General features: G+C 45.3%; 1 protein-coding gene and 1 pseudogene across 1 annotated transcript in view; both read right to left on the bottom strand.

The window, feature by feature from the left end:
- LOC124798538 (inactive dipeptidyl peptidase 10) overlaps positions 1–16559 on the bottom strand; it is a 1422769-nt gene that overhangs the window by 67982 nt on the left and 1338228 nt on the right. The window contains exon 14 of the mRNA XM_047261988.1: positions 2087–2325. Coding sequence (XP_047117944.1) covers positions 2087–2325 — 239 coding nt within the window. The remainder of the gene's footprint in view (positions 1–2086; positions 2326–16559) is intronic.
- Positions 2820–2937, bottom strand: LOC124799776 (annotated as a pseudogene).

Below are 16559 nucleotides of genomic sequence, written 5' to 3'. Positions count from 1 at the left end.
ATAAATCTGTATGAATACGTGGGGGAGATCTCTTCCGAACAGCACTTTGCAAGGTATCGCAGATATGCTCTATAATTTTTATGTTTGGGCGTTTGGTGACCAGCAGTAGTGTTTAAAGTCAGAAGAGTGTTCCTGGAGCTAGTCTGTAGCAATTCTGGGCGTGTGGGTTGTCGCATTGTCCTCCTGGAATTGCCCATGTAAGTTGTAATGTACAATGGACATGAAGGGATGCAGGTGATGAGAGAGGATATTTACGTACGTGTCAACTGTCAGAGTCGTATGTAGACGTATCAGGGGCCCAACTATATACGCCTTACACCATTACAGAGCCTCCATCAGTTTGAACCCTGCTGACTTGCAGGGTCCACTTCCGTCAGCTCGATTCAATTTGAAACGAGACTCGTCTTACCAGCCAACATGCTTCCAGTCATCAACGGTCCATTGTAGAAGGGCCCAGGCGAGGTGTAAAGCTTTGTAATGTGCATTCATCAAGGGTACACGAGCTGGCCTTCGGCTCCGAAAGCCCATATCGATGATGTTTCGTTGAATGTTGCGCACACTTACATTTGTTGATGGCCCAGCACTGAAATCTGCAGCAATTTGCGGAAGGGTTTCACTTCTGTCACGTTGAACGATTCTCTTCAGTCCCCTGTTCTTGCAGGATCTTTTTCCGTCGCAGCGGTGTTGGAGATTTGATGTTTTACCGTATTCCCGATATTCACAGTACATTCGTGAAATGGTCATACGGGAAAGTCGACGCCTCATCGCCATCTCGGAGATGCTGTGTCCCATCGCTCTTGCGCCGACTATAACACCACGTTCAAATTTACTTATATCTTGATAACGTGCCATTGTAGCAGCAGTAACCGATCTAACAAGTGTCCAGACACATGTTGTTTTATATAGGCGTTGCTGGCCGCAAAGGCGTATTCTGCCTGTTTACATATCTCTGTATTTGAATACGCGTGTCTACACCAGCTTCTTTAGCGCTTCAGTGTATTTATATGCAGCCACTCTCCTTCCTTTAGGTCTCTGATCATCGTTCCCCCGTCGAAACATTCCTTCCATGCTATTTGTGGGCAGCATCCCTTGCTTTCCTCTTGTGGAGTCTACCTTCAACTTCGTTTTTGCCCGCGTCGTCATCTCACCCGTCTAGACAGCCTCGCCATAATAGTTCTTTTGTTTCTTACAGCATCGTTTAGTGTCTTGCTAGTTTCTATAACCAACCTGTCTTATTCTCTTATCCTTCACAAGGTCCATCCTTGAAATGGCCCAACTTCTGCTCTAAAAGTCCTCTTTCAGCGCCACCAATGTCTCCCCCTCCCCATCTGTCAGTTGTCATGTCTGTGCATGACTTACAGCAATATTCTCAACTATGAATTTACAGATTGATTTGCTTCGTCCTTTTTGTTAAAAAGCTATAGTGTATAAATGAGATGAGTTGATTTATTGTTTTCTTTTCTTGTGCTATTTTGTTAATTATTTGAAATACTTTTCTGCTATTTTATGACATCGGTGCTGTCAAGTTTGTCCTTTAGGTGTGTGGTCACCATTTCGTCGTAGAAACTTCGAAATGTCGACTTTTCCGACACACGCAAACAACGATCCAGCAAAAGCTAAACATATGGTCATTGACCCTGCTATGTTAGAGGTGTAGAGAACTATGTAGCGCAGTGTAAGTTCGTGTAGCATGGTACTTACACTTCTATGAGGAAGGGGATGGCCATGTCACGCAACTCTGGATGTAAGGAGTGCGGCAGTAGCTAGATGTGGGCGCGGTAGCCATTGATGAAGTGTAGTGTAGTTTAGGTTAGTGTAGTGCGGTACTTACACTTCTGTGAGGATGAGGAAGAAGGCGTCGCCCAACTCAGCACACCAGGAGGGTGGCAGCAGCAGATGGACGTGTGCATGGTAGCCAGTTGTGAGTGTAGTGTAGTGTAGGTGAGTGTAGTGCGGCACTTCTACTTCTACAAGGAAGGGTAAGGCGGTGTCACAGAGCTCGGCACGCCAGGAGGGCGGCAGCAGCAGCTCCAAGTGGGTGCGTTAGGCAGTGATGGAGTGTAGGTTGGTGTAGTGCGCTACTTACACTTCTACGAGGACGGGGAAGGCGGCGTCGCGCAGCTCGGCGCGCCAGGATGGCGGCAGCAGCAGCTGCACGTGGGCGCGGTAGCCCTGCTGCAGGGGCACCTCGAAGCTCTGCCGCTGCGGCAGCGCCAGCTCGTCCAGCCGGCGGGTCCTCCAGGGCCGCGTGTCGAACAGCACGCGCTGCAGCCGGTGCGTGACCGCGTCGTGCACGCCGGCCAGCGGCAGCCCGGGGCCCTCGCACTGCAACACCACACCGCACGGCACGGCCGTCACCGCCTTTGGGCTGTAACACCGCAGCTGCGGCGGAGAACACTCTAGGCAGGGAGGCAGACCTTGCGCCCCACTGTTCCAACTATTCATCAAATAAGAAATGACGTAAATAAGAGAAAGATCCAGGAACGGAACTGAAATTCATGGTAAAAGGATGTCAGTTATCACTATCTTCGGTGAAAGTGAGAAACAGTAAGAGGATTTGTTGAATGGAATGAACGCTCTAATGAACTCAAATACGTATTCAGAGTAAACCATAAGAAGCACTCCGTCATGAGGCCACATGTGGCCCACCGGGACCATCCGACCGCCGTGTATCCTCAGCTGAGGATGCGGATAGGAGGGGTGTGTGGTCAGCACACCGCTCTCCCGGTCGTTATGATGGTTTTCTTTGACCGGAGCCGCTACTGTTCGGTCGAGTAGCTCCTCAATTGACATCGCGAGGCTGAGTGCACCCAGAAAAATGGCAACAGTGCATGGCGGCCCGGATGGTCACCCATCCAAGAGCCGGCCACGCCCCACAGCGCTTAACTTCGGTGATCTGACGGGAACCGGTGTATCCACCGCGGAAAGGCCGTTGCCAAACCATAAAAAGAGGAAAGTAATTAGGAGTAGCAGAAATGAGATTAATGATAGACTCAAAATGGAAATTGGGGACCAAATACTAGACGAAGTGAAAAAATTCTACGATCTTGGAAGCGAAATAATACGTGACGAAAGAAGTAAGGACGCTATAATGAACAGATTAGGGCAGGAAATGGTGGAATTCCTCACTTAAAGAAATCCTGTAGTGTAAAACATGGGCCTTATTTGGCTGAGAAATTGCTGAGAGTGGAAGCATGGAGTACAGCATTGCATGGAAGTGAATCATGGACTATCGTACAACCGGAAAAGAAGAGAACTGAAGTACTTGTTACGTGGTGTTCCGAAAAGGTTCTGAAAATTAATTGGACTGGTAAGGTAAGAAGTGAGGACGTTCTGTACAGAAACAGCTAGGAAAGGAACGTCTGGAAAACACTGACTACACGAACGAACAGGATGATGGGGGATGTGTTAAGACAGCGGGGAACAACAGCGGTGAACAGCTTTTATGGTAGTACAGGCGGGCATAGACGGGAAAACTGTAGGGAAGACAGAGACTGGGATACATCCAACAATTACTCGCGGACGTTGTGTGCAGATGTTATTCTGAGATGCAGGGGTAGTCACAGGACAGGATGTACATGCGGCTGACAGCAAACCAGTCAGAAGACTGATAACCTTAAAATAATCGTATTTCATACCTTTATTTTCACTTTACATCATTCCGATGTATCAGACATTGTATGTAGTGTTTTCAATATGCTAATTTCCCCAGCCTTATGAAATATCAAGTTAACACAAAATCTCAACATTTGTTTTTTCAACAAGGATCCGAAATCAAATATTTCTAATAACGAATCACCTTGCTTCACTTTTTTCAGCAAGGATACGAAATCAAATATTTCTAATAATGAATCATCTTGCTTCAATTTTTCAGCTGGTAACACGTAGAAAATATGTCCTCAGCATAGATATACTACCTGCAAATTCAACCCAAATCCAAAATACTTCACAGTTACTACTGACAAGTTTTTCGCAAAGCATTTGCATAGAAATCTTGAAAATGAAACATTTGGAAGTAATTAATTGAAGAAGTTTCCTGAGACTACCTGGAGCGTAGTGCTGCGGGCTGGCTTCCCGGGCTCCAAATACGGTACTGCGCACCCACTCGAAAGAATAGCTCCAGCACAAATCACTTAATGTCTCGTTCCCGATACAGTGTAATTTCAATCTACTGCAAACCCAACGACGTGAGCTCTCCTTGCAAGGTGAGATGGGTGCACGTACTTCACTAGTTAACACGGTAACGGATTTGGAGAAGGATCGCTCTCTGTTATCCGAGATACTGCCGCCTGTCAGAAACCAGTAAACATGGAAGACTTGTCTGAAAAGACGAAAACTACTATGGAAGCTAAGGCTTTTGTAATTTCTGTCCAATGAGAACACGAAAATGACGACAGGAAAAAGTTAACAGAAATTCGTGCGTCTGTGAAAACACCGATGCAGGAATTTTACAATAACTACCATCGTCATACCTTACCAATAGCTCTCGCTGAGAGCTCGAGAAAGTTCTGGACCTACGTAAAACCTCTATGTTGGTCTAAGGCTTCTATCCAGTCACTCGTTGACGAAATTAGTGCGCCAGTAGAACAAGGCAAAAGTAAAGCCGAAGTTTTAAATTGCGCATTTAAGAAATCGTTCACTCAGGAGAACAGTACAAGCATACCGTCATTTGACGGTCGCATAGACTACCATATGGAGGACGTAGTAATAGGCATCCCTGGTGTAGAGAAACAACTGAGAGTTGAAAGCAGACAAATCGTCAGGACCTGATGGAATCCCATTTCGGTTTTACAAAGAGCACTCTATAGCATTGGACCCTTACTTAGCTTGCATTTATCGCGAATCTCTCGCCCAGTCCAGAGTTCCGAGCGTTTGGATAACAGCGCAGGTTGACTCCAGTGATTAAGAAGGGTAAAAGAACGGACCTGCAGAATTACAGACTAATATCTTTAACATCGATTTGAACGTGTAGTCAGTTCTAATATAATAAATATCGTCTAAACGGATACCTTCTGTCCACAAATCAGCGCGGTTTTAGAAAGTATTGCTGGTGCCAAACTCAGCTTTCTCTTTTCTCACATGGAATCCTGTGAACCATGGATGAAGGGTAACAGGCGGATTCCATATTCGCAGGTTTCCCTAAGGCATTTGACATGGTTCCGCACTGTCGACTTTTGAAGAAGGTACGAGTATGCGTAACAGGTTCCCAGGTAATTGAGTCGCTCGAAGACTTTTTAACTAACAGAACACAGCATGTTATCCTCGACGGCGAGTGTTCATCAGAGACGGGAGTATCGTCAGGAGTGCCCTAGGGAAGTGTGATGGGACTGCCATTATTTTCTACGTACATGAATGATCTGGTGGATTGGATGAGCAGCATCCTGCGGCAATTTAATCGTGATGCGCTGGTGTGTGGGAAGGCGTTGTCGTTGAGCGACTGTAAGAGGATACAATATGACGTAGTCATTTCTAGTTAGTGTAATGAATGGTGGCTAGCTCTAAACGAAAAAAAAGTGAGCTAATGCAGATGAGTAGGAAAAGAGACCCATAATGTTCGAGTACAGTATTAGTATTGTGCCGCTTGACAGAGTCACAGCGATTAAATATCTAGGCGTAACGTTGCAAAGCAGTATGAAATGGAATGAGCATGTAGGCCTAAGGATTTAGTAGGGTAGCCGAATTTTGACTTCGGTTTACTGGGAGACCTTTAGGGAAGTGCGGTCCATTTGTGGCTGGCTCTGAGCACTATGGGACTTAACATCTATGGTCATCAGTCCCCTAGAACTTAGAACTACTTAAATCTAACTAACCTAAGGACAGCACACAACACCCCGCCGGTCCATTTGTAAAGGAGACCGCATTTAGGACACAAGTGCGACCCACTGTTAAGTACTACTCCAGTATTTGGGATCTCCGAAAGGTAGGATTAAAGAAAATATCGAAGTTACTCAGAACCGGGTTGCTACATGTGTTACCGTTAGGCTCGAACAAAACGCAAGCGTTACGGAGATGCTTCAGAAACACAAATTGGTATCACTGGAGGTAAGGTGAAACTCTTTTCGAGGAGCACTATTGAGAAAATTTAGAGAGCTGGCGTTTGAGACTGGCTGTAGAACGATTCTACTTCCGCCAACGTAAATTTCACGCAACGACAATGAAGATTAGAGAAACCAGGGCTCAAACGGAGGCATATAGATAGTCCTTTTTCCTTGCTCTGTTTGAGAGTGGACAGGAATGGAAATGACTTCTAGTAGCACAGGCTACCCTCCGCCACGCACCATACACTGGCTTGCAGAGTACCGATGTAGATGTAGAAAACACGATGTGGTGCCACTATAGTGTCCAGTGGCTGTGTCAAGAGATGTTGCAACAATGGTCGATACCTGTCTTGCCTGCAAACAAGCCCGCTCCCCGACTCGGGGTACTATACTTCAGGGCCGAGGGAACAATGTGTCCTCCCCCACGGGCCCTAGTTTCGTAGAGGCACTGAGATCTCGCGTAACGTTGAGTACGGCTCTCTCAAACTTATGGATTCCATATTGACACTATTGGCATCAGAGTCGTGCCATCCCGACCAATGTAAGCAGGAACATCGCGAAACAATTGACCACAATCTCGATTAGCCATGGTCCTTGGGCTGTCGAACTCCGACATATTATGGTGCATTTTTGTCTTTCTTTCACGACACGTAACACGATCTTCTCACACACAAACGAAATTTACATGCGATTTCTGGATGAGAAATCCGCTGCGTAATCTTTGTATGTAAATGTAGATGTAGAAAAGACGGCGTTGTGCCACTATTGTGTCCAGTGGCACTGTCTCTACGTAGTCTGATCGCTTGCAGTAGAATACTAATGACACTTATGTACCCAAGAAAGTAGTGCGCTTCAGACCAAATAGACGTTTGTTACATGCCACATCCATGATGTTACAACTTTAATGGTGAGCAATATGTATAGCGACCGCCATACGAAAACTCCGCTCTCTGCAAAATTTATTTACTTCGAGACATCGATACGAGTTAAGTTGGTGTATGTCTGACCGTTTGCGATGAAACTGGACGGGTGCATGGAAACATTCTGTCAATTCTTATTTTCATTATTCCTTGTCAGTGCCAAAACCATTGGGGGTCTCTTGGATCCAAGAAGGGAGAAGTATGTGTGTTCTGTTTAAGTTATGATGTCGAACTCGGAATATCTTGTATGAGCACATGTGAGTGATACACGACGGCATTCCGTGGCTCACTGCTATTTCTTTTTTTGTAGTCAACTGAAAGTTGTGACCTGTGCTTACTTGTAGTAACAGGGAATTCATCTCTACCCAAGCGAACTTCGGTGAATTGTGGTCAGGAGTGGAGCTAATTCACTCGCAAATCCTGTGAAGAATGTGACAGGGAATTCAAAAGGCCCTGAGGCCTGTAAGCTGCTTCCGTACTATTTATCGATTTGTAGTTTGTTATTACTTGCTATAACGTGGCTGATTAAAAATTAGGCATTGGACAGTCATGAGTAGCCAGTTTTGGAGAGCAACTTACTCCCAAGGTACATGCGTCAATAACTAAATTTTTGACCTTGAGCCTACGACGCATACACTGTTTCTTTTCCCACACTCTTGTATAATTGATTCCCTTCCAAAATATTCTAATAATAATGAAGAGAATGTAATGTGAGAACACTTTAGTACGACACAGTTAATTGTTTCCGCTTTACATTCAAGTATCACGTACCTACTCATTCTGGTCGCATACACATTACAATTACATCCACTCTTCTATCACGAGGTTATGTGAGTTTACTATTGCCTTTTCATTATATAACAAGTCCCCCGATACGGAATTAACCATGAGCTCCAAAGTTATCGCCTTGCTCACACAGTTACAAGTCCTACTCGCGTGGTGGCTCCGGTGCAGCTGTGTATAACCTTCCCACAAAATACTTCACTTTTATGCTCGATCGGGGGAAGCACAGGAGCTTGGAGTCTGCCATGTAAACATGACCCAGTAAGATTGAATCACTCTTTCGCGCCAAACTGGAATGGTAATTGGAGCTAAACACATGGGACATTTCTCTTCGGAAATCGTTTGGCAGTTCAATATTCCGAGATCCACAGTGTCAAGGGTGTGCTGAGAATACCAGATTTCAGGCGTAACCTCTCACCGAGGACAACGCAGTGGCCGATAATCTTCACTTAACGACCGAGAGCAGCAGTGTTTGTGTTCAATTGTCAGTGCCAACAGACAAGCAACATTGCATGAAATAACAGCATAAATCAGTGTGGGACGTACGACGAACATATCCGTTATGATAGTACGTGGAAATCTGCCGTTAACTGGCTATGGCAGCAGACGATCGGCGCGAATGCCTCTGCTGACGGAACGACATCACCTAAAGAGCCTCGCCTGTGCTAGTGACCATATCGGTTGGACCCTAGACCACCTGAAAACCGGGTCTGGTCAGATGAGTCCCAGTTTCAGTTGAGAAGAGCTGATGGTGGGGTTCCAGACCCCACGAAGCCTTGGACCCCTCAACAAGGCACTGTGCAAGCTGGTAGTGGCTCCATAATGGTGTGGGCTATATTGATATGGAATGGACTTTGTCCTCTGACCCAAATGAAACGATCATTGACTGGAAATAGTCACGTTCGGCTATTTGGAGACCATTTGCAACCATTTATGGACTCCCTGTTCTCAAACAACGATGAAATTTTTATGGATGACAATGCAACATGTTTCCAGGCCACAATTGTTGGTGACTGGTTTGAATAACATTCTGGACAATTAGAGCGTACGATCTGGCCACCTACCGAACATTTATGGGACAGAGTCGAGAGATCAGTTCGTGAACAAAATCTTGCACTGGCAACACTTTCGCAGTTATGGACCACTATAAAGGCAGAACGGCTCGTTATTTCTGCAAGTGACTTTCATTGACTTGTTGACTCCATGGAACGTCGGGTGCTTTGCACCGGGCAAAAGGATGTCCGACACGCTGTTAGAGGGTACCCCATAACTTTTGTCACGTCACTGTGTGCGGATTTATACTTTTTGTGTATATTCTGCGTTAGGTGCTGTACTTTGAAAAATTTCCCCTGTATTTTATGTATGCCAAGTGTGGTGGTCTCATCATTTTTTAATTATTCTTGTAGGTAAATACTCATATAGAGTACGGTCGACTATTCGTTTGGACTGTGGATAGTTCTTCTTAACATGTCCACTGCTACCTGGATGAAAAGATTCCAACTCCAATCTAGGACATGCGATAACCTCCTCTTCATACATTGTAATGAACATGTAGACTTCACTGCTTACTGCTTTAGCCCTTTGTATCTTGATGTGTGCTTTGTTACTCCAAGTGGGTCGTGTTCAGTGATCTCTGTTTCTATGTTAACATCCTCAATGAAATCAGGCCTCTCTTATGCCAACAATTCTAGTGCATTAGATAATTACTCGTATATGAATGCGTGGTCTTTCGGACATGTCCGAAAGGCCCCACAGCATGCACCATCCGTAGCTGTAATAGACAACATGTAAATGAAGGTGGAGAGGGAGTCAGTACTGTCAGCTGTTTCGGGACATTATGCGGCATCGGCGGCGACGGTTTAAAATGTGCACCGGACTGGGATTCGAACCCGGGATGTCCTGCTTACTAGCAGATGCGCCATCCGGGTCACCAAGTAATCGCAACTGCGCAGACTATCTGGGCTTCGCGGCCGATTCAGACTCCCATCGAGCGCCATCTATCCGCATTCCATGTGCACTTCCTCCATGTTCGCTACTCTGAGGTGTCCACAGGAGGTCGGACGCATTTGTGCATCCGCACTGAAGAACCTTGATCCATTTCCCAGGTAGGCATACTAATTATATGAAAGCGTGGTGTCTGTTCTTTCGGAGATGTCCGAAAGGTAATAGGAGTAATCCACTAAATTAAAGGTCCATTAGGTTAATATGCAGCAGGATCTCGGAGCATATATTGTGTTCGAAAATTATGAATTACCTTGAAGAACACAACTAGCTCGCACTCGTGACAGGGATACACTCCAACGCCACCGGCAAATACAGCGCCACGTACGGAACCTTATTACAGCAACGAAACGCCGAGACTGGCGCCAGACCTGCACACGATTCAATGCCACCCTCCCCATCAACTCCTCCAAGTACTGGTCCGCCTTCCATCGCCTTACTGGTTCCCTTTCCACTCCCCACTACCCCCTTCTCCATAACGATCGCCCCCTTCCTGACAACCTCAGTAAGGCCAACCACTTCGCTTCCCACCTTTCTAAGGTCTTCTCCATCCCAGATGATTCCCACTTTGATTATTCTCTTTTCCCCACCGTCATGGAACGTGCCGATACCTCGGTCGCTCCACTTGCTCCTTGTCTCCAGTACTTGGGGCAGAGTTGCCCCCCTCCAACATAAACACTCCTATCACAGCGCAAGACATTAAACTTATCCTCCGGTCCAAACGCAACACGGCCCCTGGTCACGACTGTGTCACCTACCGTCACCTTCACGAAAGCCCCTATTCCTTCCTGACTGTCCTCGCCCATCTCTATAATGTCACCTCTCTACTGGCTTCTACCCTGACCTGTGGAAGACCTCCCGCGTCCTCTTATTCCTCAAACCCAACAAACCCCCTTCTGCCACCTCTTCCTATCGTCCCATCTGCCTCACCTCCATCTTCAGTAAGGTCTTTGAATCCATCCTCTCCCACCGTATCCATCAGCACCTTGCTCAACACCACCTCATCCCCCTTACCCAGTGTGGCTTCCGAACCTCCTCCTCTGCTGACGACCAACTCCTCAACCTTGTTCACCTTCTGACCCTCCAGCTCAACTCCCGTCGCTCCGCCATTTTTGTTTCCCTTGACCTCCAAAATGCCTATGACCGTGTATGGCATCCCAGTCTCCTCTTTAAACTCCAAACCTACGCCCTGCCTATCAATTTTGTCCGTCTGGTCGCTTCCTTCCTCTCGCACCGTCCTTCCTATGTCACCCTCCACAACACCAACTCCCGTATCTTTTATCCCATGGCTGGCGTCCCCCAGGGTTCTGTCCCCTCTCCTTTATCTCTTGCATACGGCTGATATGCCCAAGCCATTCCCACCAGTCCACCTTCTCCAATATGCTGATGACACCGCCTTCCTGGCTCTCTATCCTACCCTTCAATCGTCTCATCGTACCCTCCAAACCCACCTTAACCAGTTCACCACTTGGTGTAACCAGTGGTTCCTCCATCTCAACCCCTCCAAAACCCAGGCAATCATCATAGGCCGCACCACTCGCTCCTTTCACCTCCATGATTTCTACCTCACCATTTATGGTCGTCCCATTTAGCTCACCTCCGCCCTGAGAAACCTTGGCCTCGCCTTCGACCGACACCTCACCTGGACCCCTCATCTCCAGACCATCCAGCAGAAAGCCCATTCCCGCCTTCGCCTTCTGAAACTCCTGTCTGGCTGGACATGGGGATTGCATCCTTCTACCATCCTCCATACCAACAAATCCCTCATCTGTCCTATCCTCTGTTATGCCAGCATTGCCTGGATCTCCGCCCCCAACCCGCTTTTACAAGGCCCTCCAAATCCTTGAACGCCAAGCACTCCACCTTGCCTTCCATATCCGCCTTCCTTCCCCCACATGGCTCCTGTATGAACTGATCCCCTTCCCCCACCTCCTCCTGTTCTTCCAACATCTCCGCTTCCTTGCATTGTCTGCAGGCTCGATCCCCCCCACCCTCTGGTTTCCTCCTTCCTCTCCACCCCCGCCCGTTGCTGCAACTCTATGGCTGTATCCCTCCCTCTATCCACCTCCACACCCTCAATCTCCTTCATCGGGGCAATTTCCAGTGCCTCCCCCTCCTGGATGACGAACTTCGCCGTGACATTTACCCTTCCTTCCAACTATAACCTGGCCTTGTTTCCCCCCTCCCCAGGGCCCCCTTTCTCCTCTCCCCTCCATTTCCCAGAGCGGATTTTCCTCCTTCCCCCCCCCCCAAGACCCTGCACCCCATACTTGCCTCTTTCCTTCCCTCATCCCTCCCTACTTGGCCCTCTTCAACGCGCCCCCCACCCATCTCCCCCTCTCTTCCCCTCCCTCCCTCCCTTCTTCCGGTCTCCCTCATATCCTTGCGGCTGGCAGATCCTCCATTTTGATCATCGTCAGTGTGCCACGTCAGTGTTGTCTTTAGTGCTGTTTCTCCTGTGCGTGAAGAGGTGTGATTTTAATTGTGTACTGCCTTGAGGTTCGCTGTCAGTGTTTGTTATGTGCTACACCATCCGTCGATCCTTTTTATGCTCCGGTCATACTGTGCCTTGTGTTCTTTTCATTGTTGCAGTGTGTGGATTTTTGTGAGTGCTACTTTTTTACAGTTTATCTCCACTTTACAGTCGCCCCTTTTTTTATCTATTGCCTTCCATGATGTTCGCCCTTTTTTATATCTATGTTCACCATATTCTCTCCTTTTTATATTTTTCACTGTCTTCTATTGTTTGTTCAATGTCTTTTGGCTGAAGAGCAGCGCATATGCTGCTTCCAGCCCGCCCTGATGGGGAATTGAAATACAATATAAAAAAAAAAACTAGCTCCTTGCACACACGAAGTGGTGAGTGCTATTGGCATGGGATTTCAAATTGATTCCGTATTTTTAGATTTCCCAAAGGCTTTTGACACTGTACCACAAAAGCGGCTTGTAGTGAAATTGCGAGTTTATGCAATATAGTCTCAGTTAAGTAACTGTATTTGTGATTTCCTGTCAGTGAGAACACAGTTCATAGTAACTGACTGCAAGTCATAATTACGCAGTGCCTGCCTCAAGTTACAGTCCAGCTGTCCAGAATTTAAAAAGTTCCCTTTCCTCTCTGACATCATCATTTAAACAATTAAGTTTGGAGCTGACTGACCTTAGATTGCATTCCGACACACCATCAGCCGAGAGTCGAGCCACAATAAGCTGGCTGTGTTCGTGCTGGATCGTGCAGGGCCACATTAGGCCATGAGCACTGAGTCCCACTCGATCTGGAGTCGTGACACCTTCCGCTAGTGACAGATCCGTGTACAGAGACGACACATGCATACTGCGGATTCAGCTGCATTACGCAAAGTGGAGGATAGGATGATAAAAATGCAGGAATACGCTTGTATCATTTTGAAAAGTGACAGGGGGACTCATATAACACGAAAATAACCTGTAACTCATACATACGTTCGGCTTGAAAGCTGGAACGTCAAGTGATGCACACTCATCCTCTTTGCATTGGACACTTGTACAGTTCTCAAAGAACAAAAAAAAAAAAAAAAGAAAAAAAGGGAAAAAGATGTGGTACTGTGCTTTTAAAAATCACATCGTAGATATTTCGCTGGGGCCAACATAACCAGCCACTACAGAAGCGTAAAAAATGTGAACTTATACTTACCAAGCATGTAGCAATAATATTTTAGAGCTAAGCGCATTTATATGAAGTTATGAGGTGAACTGTAACCATTGACCCAGCATAGGCCCATCTGGTGGTTGAATGTCAAACAAACAGGGCCAGGGATTGTCAATAGAAGCCTTCCTATCTATATCCACTTCCACGTACAAGGCAGTCACAGCTAGGATGCCCAGACTTCCTACACTACTCGTCTGGAATATGATGCTATTAGTATGTAGAAAATCTATTTCCAGCGCTTGGCATGCATTCACCTAGCAAGTATTCATAAATTATGGTCGGAAACTTCAAGAGCGTGAAGCTACTGCCCTGTACACCAAATACATTTTCCATTCTGTCTGGAACAAACCATTTACAGGTTCCTAGAGATGTAAAACATATGATGTTTATGAAATTCATGTCTGATTACAGCTAAGCAATTATGGTATGGTCATTCATTCTTATAAAATCATCAGCAACAACAAATGAATTTAATGGAAGAACGAAATCTTACAAGAGTAATAGCTGGTCTCCTTGTTATACACAGCATTTTAACACAAAGTACAGTTACCAGTTTCAGACGCCAGACCACAGTTTACCCTTTAATAACGGTGAATATAGTCCTGAAATCAGTGAAATTTATATTTAAAGAAGTGTAAAGTCACTTTCAGGTAGAGCCTTATAATTTTAAAACGAGTACTGTACCAAGAACATTGAATTTCGCATTGAAAAACGTGAACGTAATATAAAAATTGAAGAAATTTGTAACCACCATGAAAACAGCATTCTATTTGTTAGAAACACTTCAGTCCAATCACAAATCCGATATGATATTCTGTATTTTGTTCATGTGGTGACATCTTGGGACTGTACATAACATACACCAGAAGTCAAGAACACTGACTTTATGTTTCAATACATACTTCACAACATAGTCACAGAGCAATTTAAGATATGACCACCATACATTCACTCTCTCCCTAGCAATTCATATTGTAGGGTACATGGCGCTCAAGTTCACAGCACTTGAATGCTTATAGTTATTTGAGAGAGAACACCTAACACATAGAGGCACGTAATAATTGTCCCACTGCTCCATTTGTGAGTCGGGTAGGAAAAGGTAGAATTAGCAGTGATGTAAAGTATATTGTGTGATGCATTGTATGAAGACTTATAAGGCTTGCAGAGTATATGTAATTGCCTTCCTAAGATTTGAGGCTTAGCATAAGCAGCATAAAAGGCATTAACACTGCACACATCACACCTCACTACACACCACATCTCACCACAAACCAGACACCACACATTAAGCCACACCACAATACATATCACACACGAACACCACAACAAGCCACAAAGCACACCATATATGATGCCATGCCATACCTGACACAGTATACACATTCAACATGCCACTGACCAACCACCACAGCCCACCATAGACAACACACCCCAAGTCACACCATGCACCACACAACACAACACAGATGACATACCACACACATCACACACAACACATCAGAAGCCATACATCATACAACCAACACAACTCCCACAGCACACACAATACCCAACATACATACAATAGACATAACTCACCATCTAAACCACACACCACAATTAACATACCACACACAACACATTCCACATACCATATAATCACACCTGCCACACACCTCACCATACCTCACCACACACCACATAACACAGTCCATGAGCCAGAAAACACCACATCATGTCTCAGCACAAACCACATAATGCACTACACACAACATGTTACACACCACACTCAATACACACCAGAAACCACACATCACACATCCAGCACACTCACATAGCATACACAACATACACCACATACATCACACATCACTGCTCACACACCACAAACCACACAATCTTACATGGCAGACACCACACCATACCTCAACACAAAATGCAGTAATTACCACACCACCTAACACACTCTACAAAACTAACACCACACAACACACACTGCACCACACTATAACAACACTACACACCATAAATTACACCACACCACACCACATCAGAGAGCACACATTACAAAAGCCTTAAGGAGAATTATGTCATTTCTGATGAACTGTAAGGATGCTTTTACAGGAAAATGGTTACAATATTTGATACAGATGTGTGGGTCACTGTGGCTAAGTTGATGTAGTGGTAGTAGCAGTAGTACATTCAAGAGATTGAAACACTAGGTCCAATGGAGAAATTAGTAAAGGTTATTCCTACTTCAGATTGCAATAGCTTCTTCACTAGCTGTAGTAGCATATTTGTAAACATGGATTCTCAGCCAGCTGTACCACGATGCCCCATACACTCTTTTGGTGGGTGACAATATTATTTTTAACTAACACTGTAGGTACATCTTGGTGTGATGGGAAATGGATAATGAAATAGATATGACATTTAACACCAACCACCATTCCCATAAAATGAATGTGATCTAATGTCTGGGCTAGACTGCATGATTAAGTGAATCATCAAACAAATTATCAGTGTTTTTGTTGTACATTTCCACCATTCACCCCTAGTGTCCAGGATTACCATCCACCAAAAATATATTTGAGCAGAACTGTTTCCAGACAAGCTTCATGATACACGCTGGGTTTACATTAGCTCCAGTATCACGTCACTAGCATCACATAGTGCACCAATGAATGTGGTATTACTCCCTGCAACATTAAGCAAGTTCTTATAGGATTGCCATCAGATCAAGAGCTCAATGTAGCGTTGATTTATGGTTAACACTGCTCCAGTGTATTTTTGGTAGCTGGTAATCCTGGACGCAAGGGGTGAGTGGTGGATAGAAATCTGCTAGAAATGTGCAACATAAAACACTGATAATTTATGTGAGGAATCACTTAAACATGCAGTTTAGGCCAGACGTTAGATCACATTCAGTTTATGGGTATGGTGATTGGAGTTAAATGTCATATCTATTTCATTATCACTGGCGTTTAACGTTTTGTCTACATCATTACAGAATTTCTGTCACACAAAAGACTCGTGTTAGTTAAAAGTAATACTGTTACGTATCGAAAGATTATTTGGGGCATTATGGTGCAGCTGATTGAGAATCTGTAGTCATGAATTTACTACTATAAATCCTCGGGAACCTATTTCAAC

Source organism: Schistocerca piceifrons, chromosome 5 (genome assembly GCF_021461385.2).
Source record: "Schistocerca piceifrons isolate TAMUIC-IGC-003096 chromosome 5, iqSchPice1.1, whole genome shotgun sequence".
In the NCBI taxonomy this organism is placed as follows: Eukaryota; Metazoa; Arthropoda; class Insecta; order Orthoptera; family Acrididae; genus Schistocerca; species Schistocerca piceifrons.
This window is presented reverse-complemented; position numbering and strand designations above follow the sequence as displayed.